Here is a 14,892-nt window from a genome sequence, read left to right as displayed (position 1 = left end):
AATGATGGTACAATCACAAGAAAATTCTTTTCATACCTGAGCGTGTCACAGCCTATCCAGACTCTTTGCTTTATTCCATCTATTCTCACTACTCAGTTTCTTATTTCTCTGCTTACTAAGTCTCAGCTCAAAGATCTCTGAGCTGAGGCTTAATCTGTTCTAGAGACCACTCTCCTGGGCCTCCAAGGAAGCCTGGAACGTTCCTTCCTCTCTGCTACTATCCCACATTGCATAAACCCCCATGGGCAAATCCCAAAAAGTCATATGACTTTTGTGACCAAAAGTCTAGACAGGAACTTCTCTTATAGATTAATGCCTCGGCTTTGGAACTGATTACTATGTCTGTGCCACTGAATAAATATTCAGGAAACTACTGTTGAAATGTAAGTAAATATTGAATTTACTGACTGTTATGGACTGAATGTTTGTGGCTCTCCAAATTTCATGTGTTGAAGTCCTAACACCCTGTATGACTGATGTGGAGATGATATCTCTAAGGAAGTAACTGAGGTTAAATGAAGTCACAAGCATGGGAACCTGACCTGAGGGATTGGTGTCCTAATAAGAAGGAATGTTAGAAACCTTACTCACTTTCCCCTGTCCATGCACACACAACATGGAATGTTGTTGGAGGCCATAACAAGAAGCCAGGGAGGTGGCAAGTCAGCAAGAGAGCTCTCACCAGAAACCAACCCTGATGAAACTTGACCAGGAACTTCCAAAATTTTGAGAAAATAAATTTTTGTTGTTTAGGCTAGCAGCCTGTGGTATTTTGTTACAGCAACCCAACCAGAGTAATATGCTCACTATACGTGTAATTAGTAAAAACACAACAAAACAGTTATTTTTAGCATGGGAAAATGAAGTCTATCTTAGATGAACATTATTTTATATCCTATGAGTAATGTATTATATAAATTCTCTGCACATTAAAATCTGATATCATACAGTACATGCATATGTATATACACATGTATTTTCTCAGAGGACATTTTAAATAGTAGCTTAATTGCTGAAGAGGAGCTAAAGGGGAATACATCATGGGCATAAATAGAATCATGCAACAACCAGACTTAAATCTGAGTTATAAGATCATATGCATAAGAAAAAATATAGTTTCCTCTTATTGATCTACTAATAACAAAATATATGCAAAGTCAGATATCTTCTCACCCTGCTACCACTCTGGTTCAGGATGCCACAAATTTTTTTCTACTGATGTCTTCTAGTCCCACAATCTTATTTGTCATCTGTAAATAAATAACCCTCCCAATTTATAGGTGCTGTATAAATCTCACTTCTACATGTCATGCATAGTGTTTAGAGATCAATCCCATATGTAATACTGACTTCTCAATATCTTTACTTCAATACCTAGTAAACATTTCACACTCAACACATCCAAAACTCACCTCTCACCTCTCTTCTGTCCCCCGACCAAAGCATCTTTTTCCTGTAGTTGTTCTTGTTTTAGTAAATAAAAATAATAGTGACCACATCCTTCTCATACTCAGTACAAAAACTTTAGTGCCCACTTTGATTTCTTTTTTTTCCCCTTGTATTCCCATATGATCCACTAATATTAAAATATACCCAGGTCTGACAACTTCCCATATGGGTTCATCATTCATTTTCTTTTTTACTACATTGTTATAAAAGCTCCTACCTGGTCTTCCCACTTGGCCATTCCTCCTTTTCAGTCAGTTGTCAACAACAACAACAAAAAAAACAAGAATCATCCTGCTAAACATATATTTTAGACCATGACCCTATGCTGACCAAAATCCTTCAGTGGTTTCCTATATCACTCAGTGTATAGCTAACAGTTTTGAAATGATCTACAACATGCTTCATGATCTTGTCCCGTTCTGTATCAGATCTTATCTCCTACACTTCTCTCCCTTGGTCTCTCAACTCTAGCTGGTGGTCTCTTCGCTTTTCTTCAAACCTCATATTCATACTCATATTACCAGCTCAGGACCTTTAACTGGATGTTTTTTTTTGCCTTAAATGTTCTCTCCCTAGGTATTCATAGGACTCATCCCTTGCCAATCTTTCAATCTTTACTTAAACATTAATTTTTTTCAGAGCAACTTTCTGGCCATCCTATTAAAATTACAAAGCCCACTCAGACTTCTTTTCTTTTTTTACCCCTTACCTATATTTAGTTTTCTCCTTAGCACCTATAAATCTTAAAGTCATTTATCATGTTAATTTCTTCTTTGTCCCCATATTGGATGCTGTTTCTTACTACTAAGATCCCCCCTTTGATGATCTAGGTATAAGTTTCCTCAGCTGCTTGGAGTATTTGGGGCATTGGGGCACATTGGTCCTTTTCCTGGCACTGCCCTCATCCAAAGAAAGTTGTCATGCCCAAGGTTACAGATGTTTCCAGGGCAAAGCTCATATCTAAGCACTAGACCATTTGAGGGGTCAGAGATCAGCTTCCTTGCCTCAGCAGGAATGATACCTCTGAAAAGCCATTCTAGGTCCAAGCTTCCTATAGAATCAACTAAGTTTGCTGTGAGGACTGTACTGCATTGCAACTTTCTCTACTTAAGCCTTTTTTCCTCGCCTCCTGAGACCTAAGCCCAGTACATTACCTGTGTGCAAGTCTCTGTCTCATTTAGAATGGAAGCTCCTAAACAGCAGTGATTTTTTGTTTTGTTTTGTTTACTGCTTTATCCCATCTTAGAGTATGCCTAGGGGAAGGTAGGTACTCAAGGGAAATATTTACTTATTTATTTAACTTTTAGACAGAGGGAGAGTGAGGGACAAAGAGAGGGAGAGAAACATCAATGTGTGGTTGCCTCTCATGCACCCCCTACTGGCGATCTGGCCTGCAACCCAGGCTTGTCCCCTAGACTGGGAATTGAACCAGCAACCCTTTTGTTCACAGGCCAGCACTCAATTCACTGAGCCACACCAGCTGGGACAAGACATATTTATTAAATAAGTAAATAATAATTGCTTACCACCTTTATCTCTATCTTTAATTTTTTAAATTTCCTAAAAACCAATAAGCTTCTTTGATGAGGGACAGGGAGTTTCTCTTTTATTTTTGTTTTTGATTTTGTCCTGCTGCATAGGACCTAGCATGTTGTACATGGCTCCTAAGTATTTGCTCAATGAATGAATAAATTTAACATTAGGCTACAACTGTTTAGCATTTGCCTCTTCCCTTATGTGGAGAGCAGGACCAATAAAATTGTATTGTTCCAATTAAGATAGCATAAAGTATATAAAACAAAGTAGAGTCACTATGTCAACTAAAAAGGCTGTCATTCAGCCATGACACTTTGGTTCAAGAGGAAAATTACCTAAGTAAGAGTAAACATATCTGACAAGGAGACATATCTGCCCACGTGGTCAGAGCAGACATATCTGGCAAGGAGACACACTTGCACATGTGGTCAGAGCTGCTCGGTCTGCAACGCGGGACCACCCACAGATAGGCTCCTGGGGAAATTACATACTTGCCATAGGGATGCCAAGCAGAACAGCCATGTATCACTCATAGGCTTCTGAGAAAATTCCACACTTTGCATCAGGGGTGCCAAGACATTTATCAAAAAGACCCAGAAGGGTGGAGTACACCATTTTAAAGGCATTACGGAGGCAGGTTCCAGACCATTGCTGAGATAGCCAAGCTTCACACACCATGATGCTGCTCCATGCCACATTGATCTCCCTTGGTATTGACCACTGGAGGCTCTGCCCTGCTGGACTGAGGACTTCGTCTGCTCTGCTACCCACCTGGCTCCAGAGATCTTTCCTTTCAAGACCCGACAACTCCCTTGCCCACCGTGCCGTCTCCTGGACCTGCTGACTGAGATTCTGGGTCTCAGGTTCATTATCTCCTGTTGATTGCTGTGTGTGTGTTATATTCCTCTTTGATTGTTAGAGTGTGAGTAGAATATTAATGTATGTTGATGTTCTACTTTGAGTGAACCTGCATTCAATAAAAGCTGAGCAAATAGCATAGTTACTGTGTGTGACTCTCGTCTATTCCTCGGTGCTGGGCTGCTCAGCAGGCAGCTAGCTGAGCAGTTGTTTGGCTAACCTACAGGAAAGGCTATATGATAAACATGTTTGTGACACTTTATAATCAGTTTTGGACACAGTCATAGAATTAAGTTTTTAAATTTAAATTTCCTTGGAGAAACACAGACAGAAATGACAGAGCTGGAAAGAGAAATAATGATTCTTTAGTTAACTGATATTTGTGGTTATCATTAATGCTCCTAAATTCTTTTGAATACCCACCAGAAACAATGTCCTGGTTGAATCCATCTTCATAGTCTTCACCAAAGGCTGGAACTTGATTCATCTGAGCATCCTGTATGCAATTGTCTTCAAACAAACTCCTCCAAATTTCAATGCACTCTACTTTTGAAGGGTCATTGCATTGACAATTCCATAAGATTGTTTCCTGAAGACCTTCTGTTAATGCTTCACACAGGTGGCTTCCATCAAGGGTCTTGCATTGTTCTGATTCCCTCCCACAGGTTTTCTTAACATTCTCATACAACACAGTGCAATGTTCTGATTCCTGGCAGATGCGTGCTGCTACAACACAGTCACTCGTTTTTTCCACCATTAGTGATGTATCATTCTGATGGAGCCTTTTTGTGATATTTGATTCTGAAGCCAAATTTGAGGATAGTGTTGATACTTCTATTAATAAAGTAAAATAAATGAAAAAAATAATTCATTTACTTATGACTTTTAAATAATTTTTCTGAAAATAATATAGGTATATCTTTTATAGATATGTCAATACCTATAATCTTTCAAATACCATTAAAATTATTTCCAGAGTGCTATGAAAAATAATCTTTAATTGTTAAAAATTGATGTATAAAACAATTTTTATAGTTTGTGCAACTATATAATGGTAATTTAAAAAAATATTTGTCCTCATCATTTCCTTTTATCTTTTCATTATATTTTGATGATGATTGGTAAAAATCATGTGTAATTTAAAATACTTATAAGATACCATTATTCCTCTTATATAATTTTTTATAAATCTCTTTTTTTCTCTTAGAAATGTACCTATACTAACATTTCTCAACTTTTTCATTTTTTCCCCTAACCTTTGTTAGAAAGTTTTTCCATAATTCTACTTTCTCATGAAAATTTAATTATACAAATATACTGTATAATCTGTTTAGGGACTATATACGTGTGTGTATGTATATATATATACACATACATATGTGTATATGTGTATGTATATATACATATGTGTGTATGTATACATACATACACATATATGCATATCTGTGCTTGTTACATAATAATAATTTTAAATGGGCAACATTTTGAAGGGACACTTTAGAGATATTATATAAAGATGGCACATAAACACATCAAAATAGGTTCAATGTTATTATTTAAATGCAACAAAAACCATAGTGTGGGACCACTAAATATGTAACAGAATGAAAAAAATCAAGTGCTCTGAGACATGGAGTGACCAGAAATTTTATATATTGGTAGTTATCTCAAATTTGAAATATTCTATGGGAGATTTTTTATAAAGTTAATAATAAACTTTATCTATGACCCAACAGTTTCTTACCCAAGAGAAGTAAAAACTTACATGTGTACAAATCTTGTCTGTGAATATTTATAGCAGCTTTATTTATAATCTCTAAAGACCTGGAAACAATGCAAGTAATTTTCAGTGGTTAACCAAGCTGTGGTCTAAACATACACTGGAATACTACTCCTCAAAAGAGGGAACAGACTTAACATGAAATAATGATGAATCTCAATTGCATTATGTTAAATATAAGGAACCAGGGTTAAAAGGCTACATGTTGTATAATTCCCTTCATATGAAATTCTGGAAAAGGAAAAATTATGGAACAGAAAATTGTTTAATGAGATCACCATGCATGATTGGAGGAGCTGGGCAGTGGGACCACCCAACATTGATGAAGGAGAATCTGTCTTATAAGCTGGGAGAAAGTCAATTGTGAAAGAAGTGATGATAACTCTATAAGAGATTAATTCCCAGACTTACCACTTTTCAGTGACAGTACCTAGGGACAGTGAGGATCTTGAAATTGATTGTTATAGGACTTTGATTTCACGTATCCCTTGGTAAATCTGTATGTACCCTCATGATAATAGGTAGCCTAGTTTGATTACCACTGCTTCAGTGTTAGCTTGGTACATTGAAGAGGCAATAAATAAATGCATATTAAATAATTAAATGCTCCTAGTCAAAGGCAAGTGTAATTCTATAAAAGTGGTTATATTTTGGTCTTTCTTGGGAGACTCAGAGTTTCTTAACAACAGAAATAATACCTTATTTGTCTTCTATCATTTAGTCTTGTGAAAAGCTATAGTGAGCCCCACAGATATATGGTTTGAATGAGTGAATCTATGATCCTAATGAATTATAATTGAATAAAGCTTGAAACTGTGATTAGCAATTACAGAAATATGTTATGCACATACTGAGATCTACAACTCAAAGAATCTTAAATTATATGAAGAATTAATCAAATTATTATTTTAAAATATTTTACTTATTTTTAGAGAGAGGGGAAGGGAGGGAGAATGAGAGGGAGAGAAACATCAATGTGAGAGAAAAACATTGATCAATTGCCTCTTGCAAGTGCCCTGACTGGGGACCGAGCCTGCAACCCAGGCATGTGCCCTGGCTGGGAATCGAACTGGTGACCTTTAGCCTGGCAGAATGATGCTCAACCAGCTGAGCCACATCAGTTAGGGCTCAAATTATTAAAAAGTTAATAAAATTACATAGATGTGATTAAATTTTCTCTTTATGACTTTAAATGTGTCATCTAGCAATGTATTACCTGATTCATTGATGCATTTTTTTCCAAGCAGTTTATTAACAGTGCAATAGAGGTCATCAGTGCAGAGACAAGCTTGAAATTGGAAATTGCTTTCCACTAAGGATTGGATGCCCAGGTTACAGCCTGATGAATCCTTCATCTTGCAGGGGTTACCTGAAGTTCACAGTCAAACATATAGCACTCTAGATATTAATTTGAATATAATTTTACCCAAAGTACTTTTACCATATTAACCTGAATAATTCATTATTATAGTAAGATTTTCTGGGCTTGCTGCAGGATGTTCATATAAATAACTTCTAAGCAAAAATATGTTTATACTGTGCTTTTCCTCTACTATTTACTTTCTAAGATATATTTAAATTTTCCATATTTTAAAATAACATTAGAAAACAGAAAAAAAGAAAAAATAATAGCAGAATAGCTCTGTCCTCACTTAGAATGTCAGTTTTTGCTGTTCATTAATAAGCAAGGCAGTCCTTATATGAGGTGACCAGACTGCTCTGTAATCTTAGTTAGTTCTGTTGTCACTTTAGCTACTTCAATAGCTATTTTGTCTTAACCTGCTATTTATTCTTGCACGTCATGCTGACATCTCTTGTTAGAGATGTACAGAAGTGGCTCTAAAATTAGCATGGGAACTGAAGTAGTCCTGATGCTTAGAAAACACTCAATAAATATTATTAAATGTGAGTCTTTCATAATTACCAATAATGCATTTTCTTTTTAATTTAAAAAGCTACATTTATCTACCCAACAATTTAATTTTTCACAATTTTCTGAGTAAAACTACGTGATATCATTTCATTTGTATATTTAAGAACATTTCTATGCCTGCTTCAAGCATGGGATAACTAAGCAAATATTGCAATTCATTTCTACTTGTATACTGAAATAAATAAATATGAGCTAATTCATGACATAATGAATGTGATGTTTTAAATTGCCATGTAAAATGTAACAAGGAGCTTCATAATCAAAACAAAAAACAGATTGCTTTTTGTCCCTATCCCCTATTCTTACTTAAAAATACTGTGTCACTTTCAGCAAATTATGCCTTTGAAAATTTTTTCCTAAATGGTAATAGGAATGGTTGGATTAGAGAGCTATAACTTTTTTCACCTCTGTAAATTTACTTTAAAAAGATAAAATATTGGATTATTTAAGGAAGAGTTTAATTATTATAAATATCTACTGTTCTAAACACTGCAAAAAAATAAAACAAAAAAGGAGAAAAATCAAATTTTAATACGTGCACATGGAGAATTCCAAAGCATAAAAATTCCAAAGACATTGAGCTAAAATGAGGTATCTACATCATTTTGGTTTTTTCCCACTTTCTTGTACTATGCACTTTATTTGTTTAAATGTAATCTTTATTAAGAATGTTTAGGTTAGAGAGCTATAACTTTCTCTGGAAAATGAACAGTCCATGTACTTCCTTCATGGGAAGGGAAGAGAAAAATATCTTTCTCCCTTCCTCAGCCTGTGTGATTTCTGGAGCTCTGCTGGAGGGAATGGTAAACATTGACATTGTCAGGACCACAGGTTGCTGCCTCTTAACCCTACACTCTCCATCTGACATCTTTTGAGAGACGCAAGGAGCATATGCCAATTGGCAAGAGTTATTGACTGTACAGAATGGACTCTTCATGAAATGAATGGAGAAATAAAGTGAGTCATAGAGAATATATTTTTATTTTTCCTTTTGGATTTCTTTTATTAAATATTCCAAAAAGTTGATCAGGTTATATTATATAATAATATTTGATATACAGGATGAAAAATATCATTATGTTAGAATATGATTTTTTGAAAAGCTTTGTCATAATACTATTAGGACAATGTACCATTATATATAATCAATCAGTTCATCTACTTCTAGTAAATGGAGACTTCCTATAATGCCCTCATTCAATATTCATTCAGCTACGTGATGTATTTAGAATGTATTTTTTTTCCTTTTAAATAAGTAACAGTGACTCTGTAATCTTTATATTCTCTACCCTTTGGGCCTCCCCTCAAATGTTTGGAATGTAGAACAAGTTAAAAATAATATATTTTAACTTATTCTTGACACAGTTGGAATGCAAAATAGTATACAGTATATATTGTGAGAATATAGAATATGTATGATATAAATTCAAATACATAATAATGCCTTTGATCATCACAGTTTTTTTTCTACTTTATCATTAACATATTAACATATAAGCAAAAGAGAATTTTTAAAATATTTTATTTATTTATTGTTTTAGAGAGGGGAAGAGAGGGAGAAACAGAGAGAAACATCAATGTGTGGTTGCTTCTCATGTGGCCCTCACTGGGGACCTGGCCCAAAACCTAGGCATGTGCCCTGACTGGGAATCGAACCTGCAACCCTTTGATTTGCAGCCCACGCTCAATCCACTGAGCTACACCAGCCAGGGCCAAAAGAACATTTTATTTGAAAAATTATACTCATGCTTCTGAGAAGCATACATGGAATTGTAACATTATACATAATGAGAGAAGCTAAAAGGTAGGCTGAAATCTTGCATAAAGCTGCCCACATTGTCAATTCATTAGGGCCCTTGAGTAGTTGAAGAATACCATTTTGTAACAGTAATTCCTTAATAAGCAACTGCAAGTGCATCACTCAAATATCACATTTGAGTAAAGTATTTAGTGCAAGATTAACTTAGATCTTCAGATAGTGAAAGAAAATATTGAATGCTATTTTTATCTCAGTAAAAGGAAATTATTTAAATGTATTTTAAACAATACATTTTACCTGAAACATGGCAAGCATCTTCCATTCTTCTCCATGCATGTTCACATCCATTCTCACCACTCAGGCATCGCTCTCTTAAATAAGTGCAGTCCGTGGTCTGGGAAGCAGATTCATTTTCTGAGCACAGCCCCATAGCTTGAATAGCAACAGTAACAGAACAACAAAAACAGGTTTGCAGTATTACAGCATGACAATTATTTATCTCAAATCTAAGTCATTAATAATAAAGAGCATAATTATGGAAAATAAAATGTGACAAGATCATTACAAGTCTGGAATGGATCTTAACCTCCCCTGTAGCTTTAGATCTATATTATCTTCTCCATAAGATTCTTAAAGAATAATCTGTATTTCTCTTTTTCTTACTGCCTATTTATTTCTCAATTTATAATTTATTTTTATGACTATTACTCCATTGAAACTGCTATTTAAACTACCCTAATCATTTTCATAACATCAAATATACTAGTTTTAAGACTTTACCTTGCCTACTTTTGTTATTGGGCATTTTGTTGTCATTTTGTTCTTCAAACTCCTCTTCCCTTGGTAACACTCTCCTCTAGGTCTCTTGATATTTATTGATTTTTCATATTCTGACCACTGAGAGTTTTTCCCAGGATTCTCTTATTCTTCTGTTAATGTATATTTTTAGCTTAGATTCTGTCCTCACACTTTTCCCAATCTCATTGGACACATTCTCTGTGGATAATTCCATGTACTCTCATGGTTCAACTAGCACCTCTAGAATGATGATTCTCAAATGTATAATTCATTGCCTTATTTTCTAGTATTCCATTTATAGATGCTAACTGTTATCCCTACGTAAATGTTCCCAACACACTTTCAGACTCTAGTATCTTTAATGTTGTCCTCATAGATACACTCCCTGATGGACCACCCTACTTCCTCAGCAATTCCACCATTCACAGGGGAATACATTATGATGTACATAATACATCACATAAACAAAATGAAGGATAAAATTACATGATCATATCAATAGATTCTGGAAAAGCATTTGACAAGATCCAGCAACCACTCATGATAAAAACTCTCAGCCAAGTGGGAATAGAGGGAGAATACTTCAACATAATAAAGGCCATATATATGAAACCTAGGGCCAACCTCCTACTTAATGGTCAAAATCTAAAAGCTTCCCCTTAAGATCAGGAACAAGACAAGGGTGTCTGCTTTCATTACTCTTTTTCAACCTAGTACTGGAAGTTCTAGTCACAGCAATTAGACCATAAAAAGAAATAAAATGCATCAAAATTGGAAAAGAGGAAGCAAAACTGTCTCTATTTGCACACAATATGATAGTGTACATAGAAAATTCTATAGACTGACTCCACCAAAAACTACTTAACCTCATAAGTGAGTTTGACAAAATAGAGGAATATGAAGTCAATATTCAGAAACTGAAGACATTTTTGTATACCAACAATGAAATATCAGAGACAAAAACTAGGAAATAAACTCCTAATTTGCTATAGCAATAAGAAAAATATAGTACCTGGAAACAAACTTAACCAAGGAGGTAAAAGAACTGTACTTGGAAAACTATAGAAGACTGAAGAAAGAAATTAAGGAAGATACAAATAAATGGAAGCATGTACCATGTTCATGGATTGAAAGAATTAACATGAAAATGTCCATACTAGCCAAGACAATCTATAGATTCAATGCAGTTCCTATTAAAATACCAGTGATATGTTTCACAGATTTAGAACAAATATTTCAAAAATTTACATGGAACTGCAAAAGACCCAAAATAGCCTCAGCAATCTTGATAAAGAACAAAATAGGAGGGATCACAATTCCTGATATCAAGCTATACTACAAGGCCACTGTAGTCAAAATAGTCTGGTACTGGCATAAGAACAGACACATAGATCAATAGAACAGAATAGAGAGCATAGAAATAAACCCATGTCTCTACAATCAATTAATACTCAACAAAGGGGGCAGAATCATAAAATAGAGTAAAAATAGTCTCTTCAACAAATGGTGTTGGGAGATCTGGACAGCTACGTGCAAAAAAAAAAAAAGAAAGAAAGAAAAGAAACTAGATCACCAAGATACACCATACATCAGAGTAAACTCTAAATTAACAAAAAACTTGACTATGAGTCATGACACCATAAAAGCCCTAGAGGAAAACATAGACAGTAAAATTTCAGATATCCCAAGTAGCAATATTTTTGCCAAAATAACTCCCAGGACAAGAGAAATAAAGGAAAAAATAAACAAATGGAATTACATGAAATTAAAAATTTTCTGCATAGCTAAAGAAACCATCATCAAGATGAAAAGGGAACTGACTGTATGGGAGAACATATTTGCCAATAATATATTGGGTAAGGGTTTGATCTCCAAAATATATAAAGAACTTATTCAACTCAACACTAGGAAGACCAACAATCCAAATAAAAAATGGCCAAAGGACCTGAATAGACAATTCTCCAAGGAGGACATACAACTATCTCATAAACATATGAAAAGATGCACATCACTAGCCATCAGAGAGATGCAAATTAAAACCACAATGAGATACCACCTCACACCTCTCAGAATGGCCATTATTAATAAATCAACAAACAACAGGTACTGGCGAGGATGTGGAGAAAAGGAAACCCTAGTGCACTGTTATTGGGACCACAGATGGGTACATCCAATGTAGAAAACAGTATGGAGTTTCCTTAAAAATTTTAAAATAGAACTGCCTTTTGACCCACTAATTACAGTGCTGGGAATATACCCTACAAATTCTGAAACACCAATTCAATAGAACTTGTGCATCCCTATATTCATAGCAGGGTTATTTTCAATAGCCAAGTACTGAAAATAGTCTGAGTGCCCATGAGCAAATGAATGGATCAAAATCTATGATACATTTACACAATGAAATGCTTACACAGCACAAAGAAAGAAAGGCATCCTACTTTTCACAGTAGCGTGGATTAAACTGGAGAATATTATGCGAAGTGAAGTAAACCAGTGGGTAAAAGACAAATACTATATGATGTTACCTATAATAGGAATCTAATGAACAAAAATAAACTAATGAGCAAAATAGAACCAGAGACATGGAAACAAGGAACAGACTGATAGTGATTAGAGGGAGGGGGGATGGGGATAATGGAAAGGGAAGGAGGTAGTCAAAGAATATATGTGAAGGACCCATGGACATGAACAATGGTGAGGGGATTGACTCTAGGAGTGGGGGCTGGCTGGGCAGAAGAGGGCTAATGGGGAAAATGGGACAACTGTATTAGAATGACAATAAATAATTTTTTAATAAAATAAATAAGATGGAGAATGTTGCACATTGTTTTCACTCTCTTAAAATGTAAAAGGCTCATGAGGACATTAACTACTCTCCTAGTAATTCACTGTGTCCCCCGTTTCTTTGGACTTTCCCACATCACGAGGCCTATTTAGATAATGTTAAAAAGGTATTTTGAAGAATGAACTATGGTAAGTATTGGTCAAAATAATCAAATAGTACAATATTGACCCTATGATTTTGGAGATGATTTCTATCCTTCATGCAAACCAGTGTCAAGGTTAATCTAGAAGTAAAAGTAAGAAACAAGAGGCCATCATTACCTTTTCAACTGGGACCATAATGAGATTGTAATATATTTTGGGTGTTCTGCTAAATTGCTAACTGCAATATAACAGATCTACAAAAGTTAAACTCTCTTATATTTCCCTTTATAATAAGAAGTATAAGTAATACATTACTATCATTAGAAATAAATACAAGAAGAAAAATATTGGAACATTGAATAACTATTACTTAAACCAAAGAAAAACTAAAAATATATATTTAATTCTTTTCCTTTTTGCCTTAATTTCTTTCACTTGATTAATTTTAACTGTCCTTTTGTGTTCAACATAATTTGAAATAACCTTTGTTTTCTTGCCCACCATTATGTGTTTACTCACCAATATTTATTAGCATACAGTAAGTGGAAAATATACTTGCTTTGGTTTAATGAGTGGATTATTAATATTCAGCTATAATCACAAATATCCCTTTTTTCTAAGTTCAATTTACAGATTCTACTAAATGCTAAAGAAAATATAATAGCTTCTCAAGTAACACATATGTCATGCAGATCTCATGAATTCTGCCTGAGTTGGAATTCTTTTTTACCAGCATCTTACAGTATATTTACACTCTGCAATATAAGAGGAATATATCCACACTATATCTCCATGTCACAGAAACTGGCCGAAATGTGAAGTATTGGCTTTGCTGTTGTTTTATTCTACTAACTTACTCCTACCTTTTAAGTATTAATACCATAAAATTAGGAAAACTGAATGGTTTAAATTAATCTCATTTTTATTTAAGTTCAAATAAAAATAGTAATTTGACATTTGACAACTTATAACTTGTAAACAGATACTGGAAGCTTTCATTTCTAAAATGGTTGGAGTATATATGTGAGTTCGATAAATCCTAATAAATAACTCAAAGTAATCAGATTATTCTATCTGATCAAACAGAGGCAACCCAAGTAATACATGTAATTCTTATATTATGCACTTTCTGCAGTTATAAATAAATAAAAATAAGTGTCCATTTTCACAAAAGTAATAAGCCATGTTAAAATATAAAATTGTAATTGATACTTCATATTATAATCCCCTATTAGCTAATTGACAGTTCAGTTGGACAGAAAGCATTATGAAGAATCGGTGTTGTGCATTCAGGGAAACCTGAAGCACAATTCACTTACCCAGGAAAATGAAGACTATCATGTTGTACGACTTGGGCTGTTCTCCTGAAAGAAAGGCAGCTGTATTTCCTCCAAACACCTTCTTAACAGTAATTGTGCAGAATAAGTCCTCGGCTTCTGCCCTTGCTTCCTAAAAGCATTACTGATTCAAGTCATCTTCCTATGTCACCATTTCCTCACCAATCTTTTTTGAGCTGTGAACTTTCCTAATTATGTCCAAATTCAATTATTTTGTTCCGTGTGTACTGACCTCAGATATTACACTTCTAAGAAAGCCCACAAGCTAGATACTAAAAGTGATACATATCCTGCACTTTCATGGAAAAGTCTTTTTCCCCCACAGCTAGAATACTAAACAGTATAAAAGACTGTCAATGATAACCCAAAATTTTCCTAGACACTTCAGCTTGCTTAGTTTCCACTTTATTATTTAGCCTCAATAAGGCAATTTTACGTCATTTGAGGATATGAAAAAGAGACAAGGCATTGAAGCATCCTAAGAAAATGTATGGGGAATTCAAGACCTACT

At 34.6% G+C, this 14,892-nt stretch overlaps 1 protein-coding gene across 1 annotated transcript in view; it reads right to left on the bottom strand.

Annotated features, from left to right (window-relative positions):
* Positions 1-14,385, bottom strand: part of GFRAL (GDNF family receptor alpha like) — a 61,212-nt gene extending 46,827 nt beyond the window's left edge. The window contains exons 1-4 of the mRNA XM_045842849.1: positions 14,364-14,385; positions 9,613-9,747; positions 6,840-6,992; positions 4,263-4,677 (exon numbers count right to left, since the gene is read on the bottom strand). Of these exons, the coding sequence (XP_045698805.1) occupies positions 4,263-4,677; positions 6,840-6,992; positions 9,613-9,747; positions 14,364-14,385 (725 nt within the window). The remainder of the gene's footprint in view (positions 1-4,262; positions 4,678-6,839; positions 6,993-9,612; positions 9,748-14,363) is intronic.
* Between the last annotated feature and the right edge of the window lie 507 nt (positions 14,386-14,892).

This window comes from Phyllostomus hastatus, unplaced genomic scaffold, assembly GCF_019186645.2.
Source record: "Phyllostomus hastatus isolate PE091 unplaced genomic scaffold, TTU_PhHast_1.1 phas_contig_40, whole genome shotgun sequence".
In the NCBI taxonomy this organism is placed as follows: domain Eukaryota; kingdom Metazoa; phylum Chordata; class Mammalia; order Chiroptera; family Phyllostomidae; genus Phyllostomus; species Phyllostomus hastatus.
This window is presented reverse-complemented; position numbering and strand designations above follow the sequence as displayed.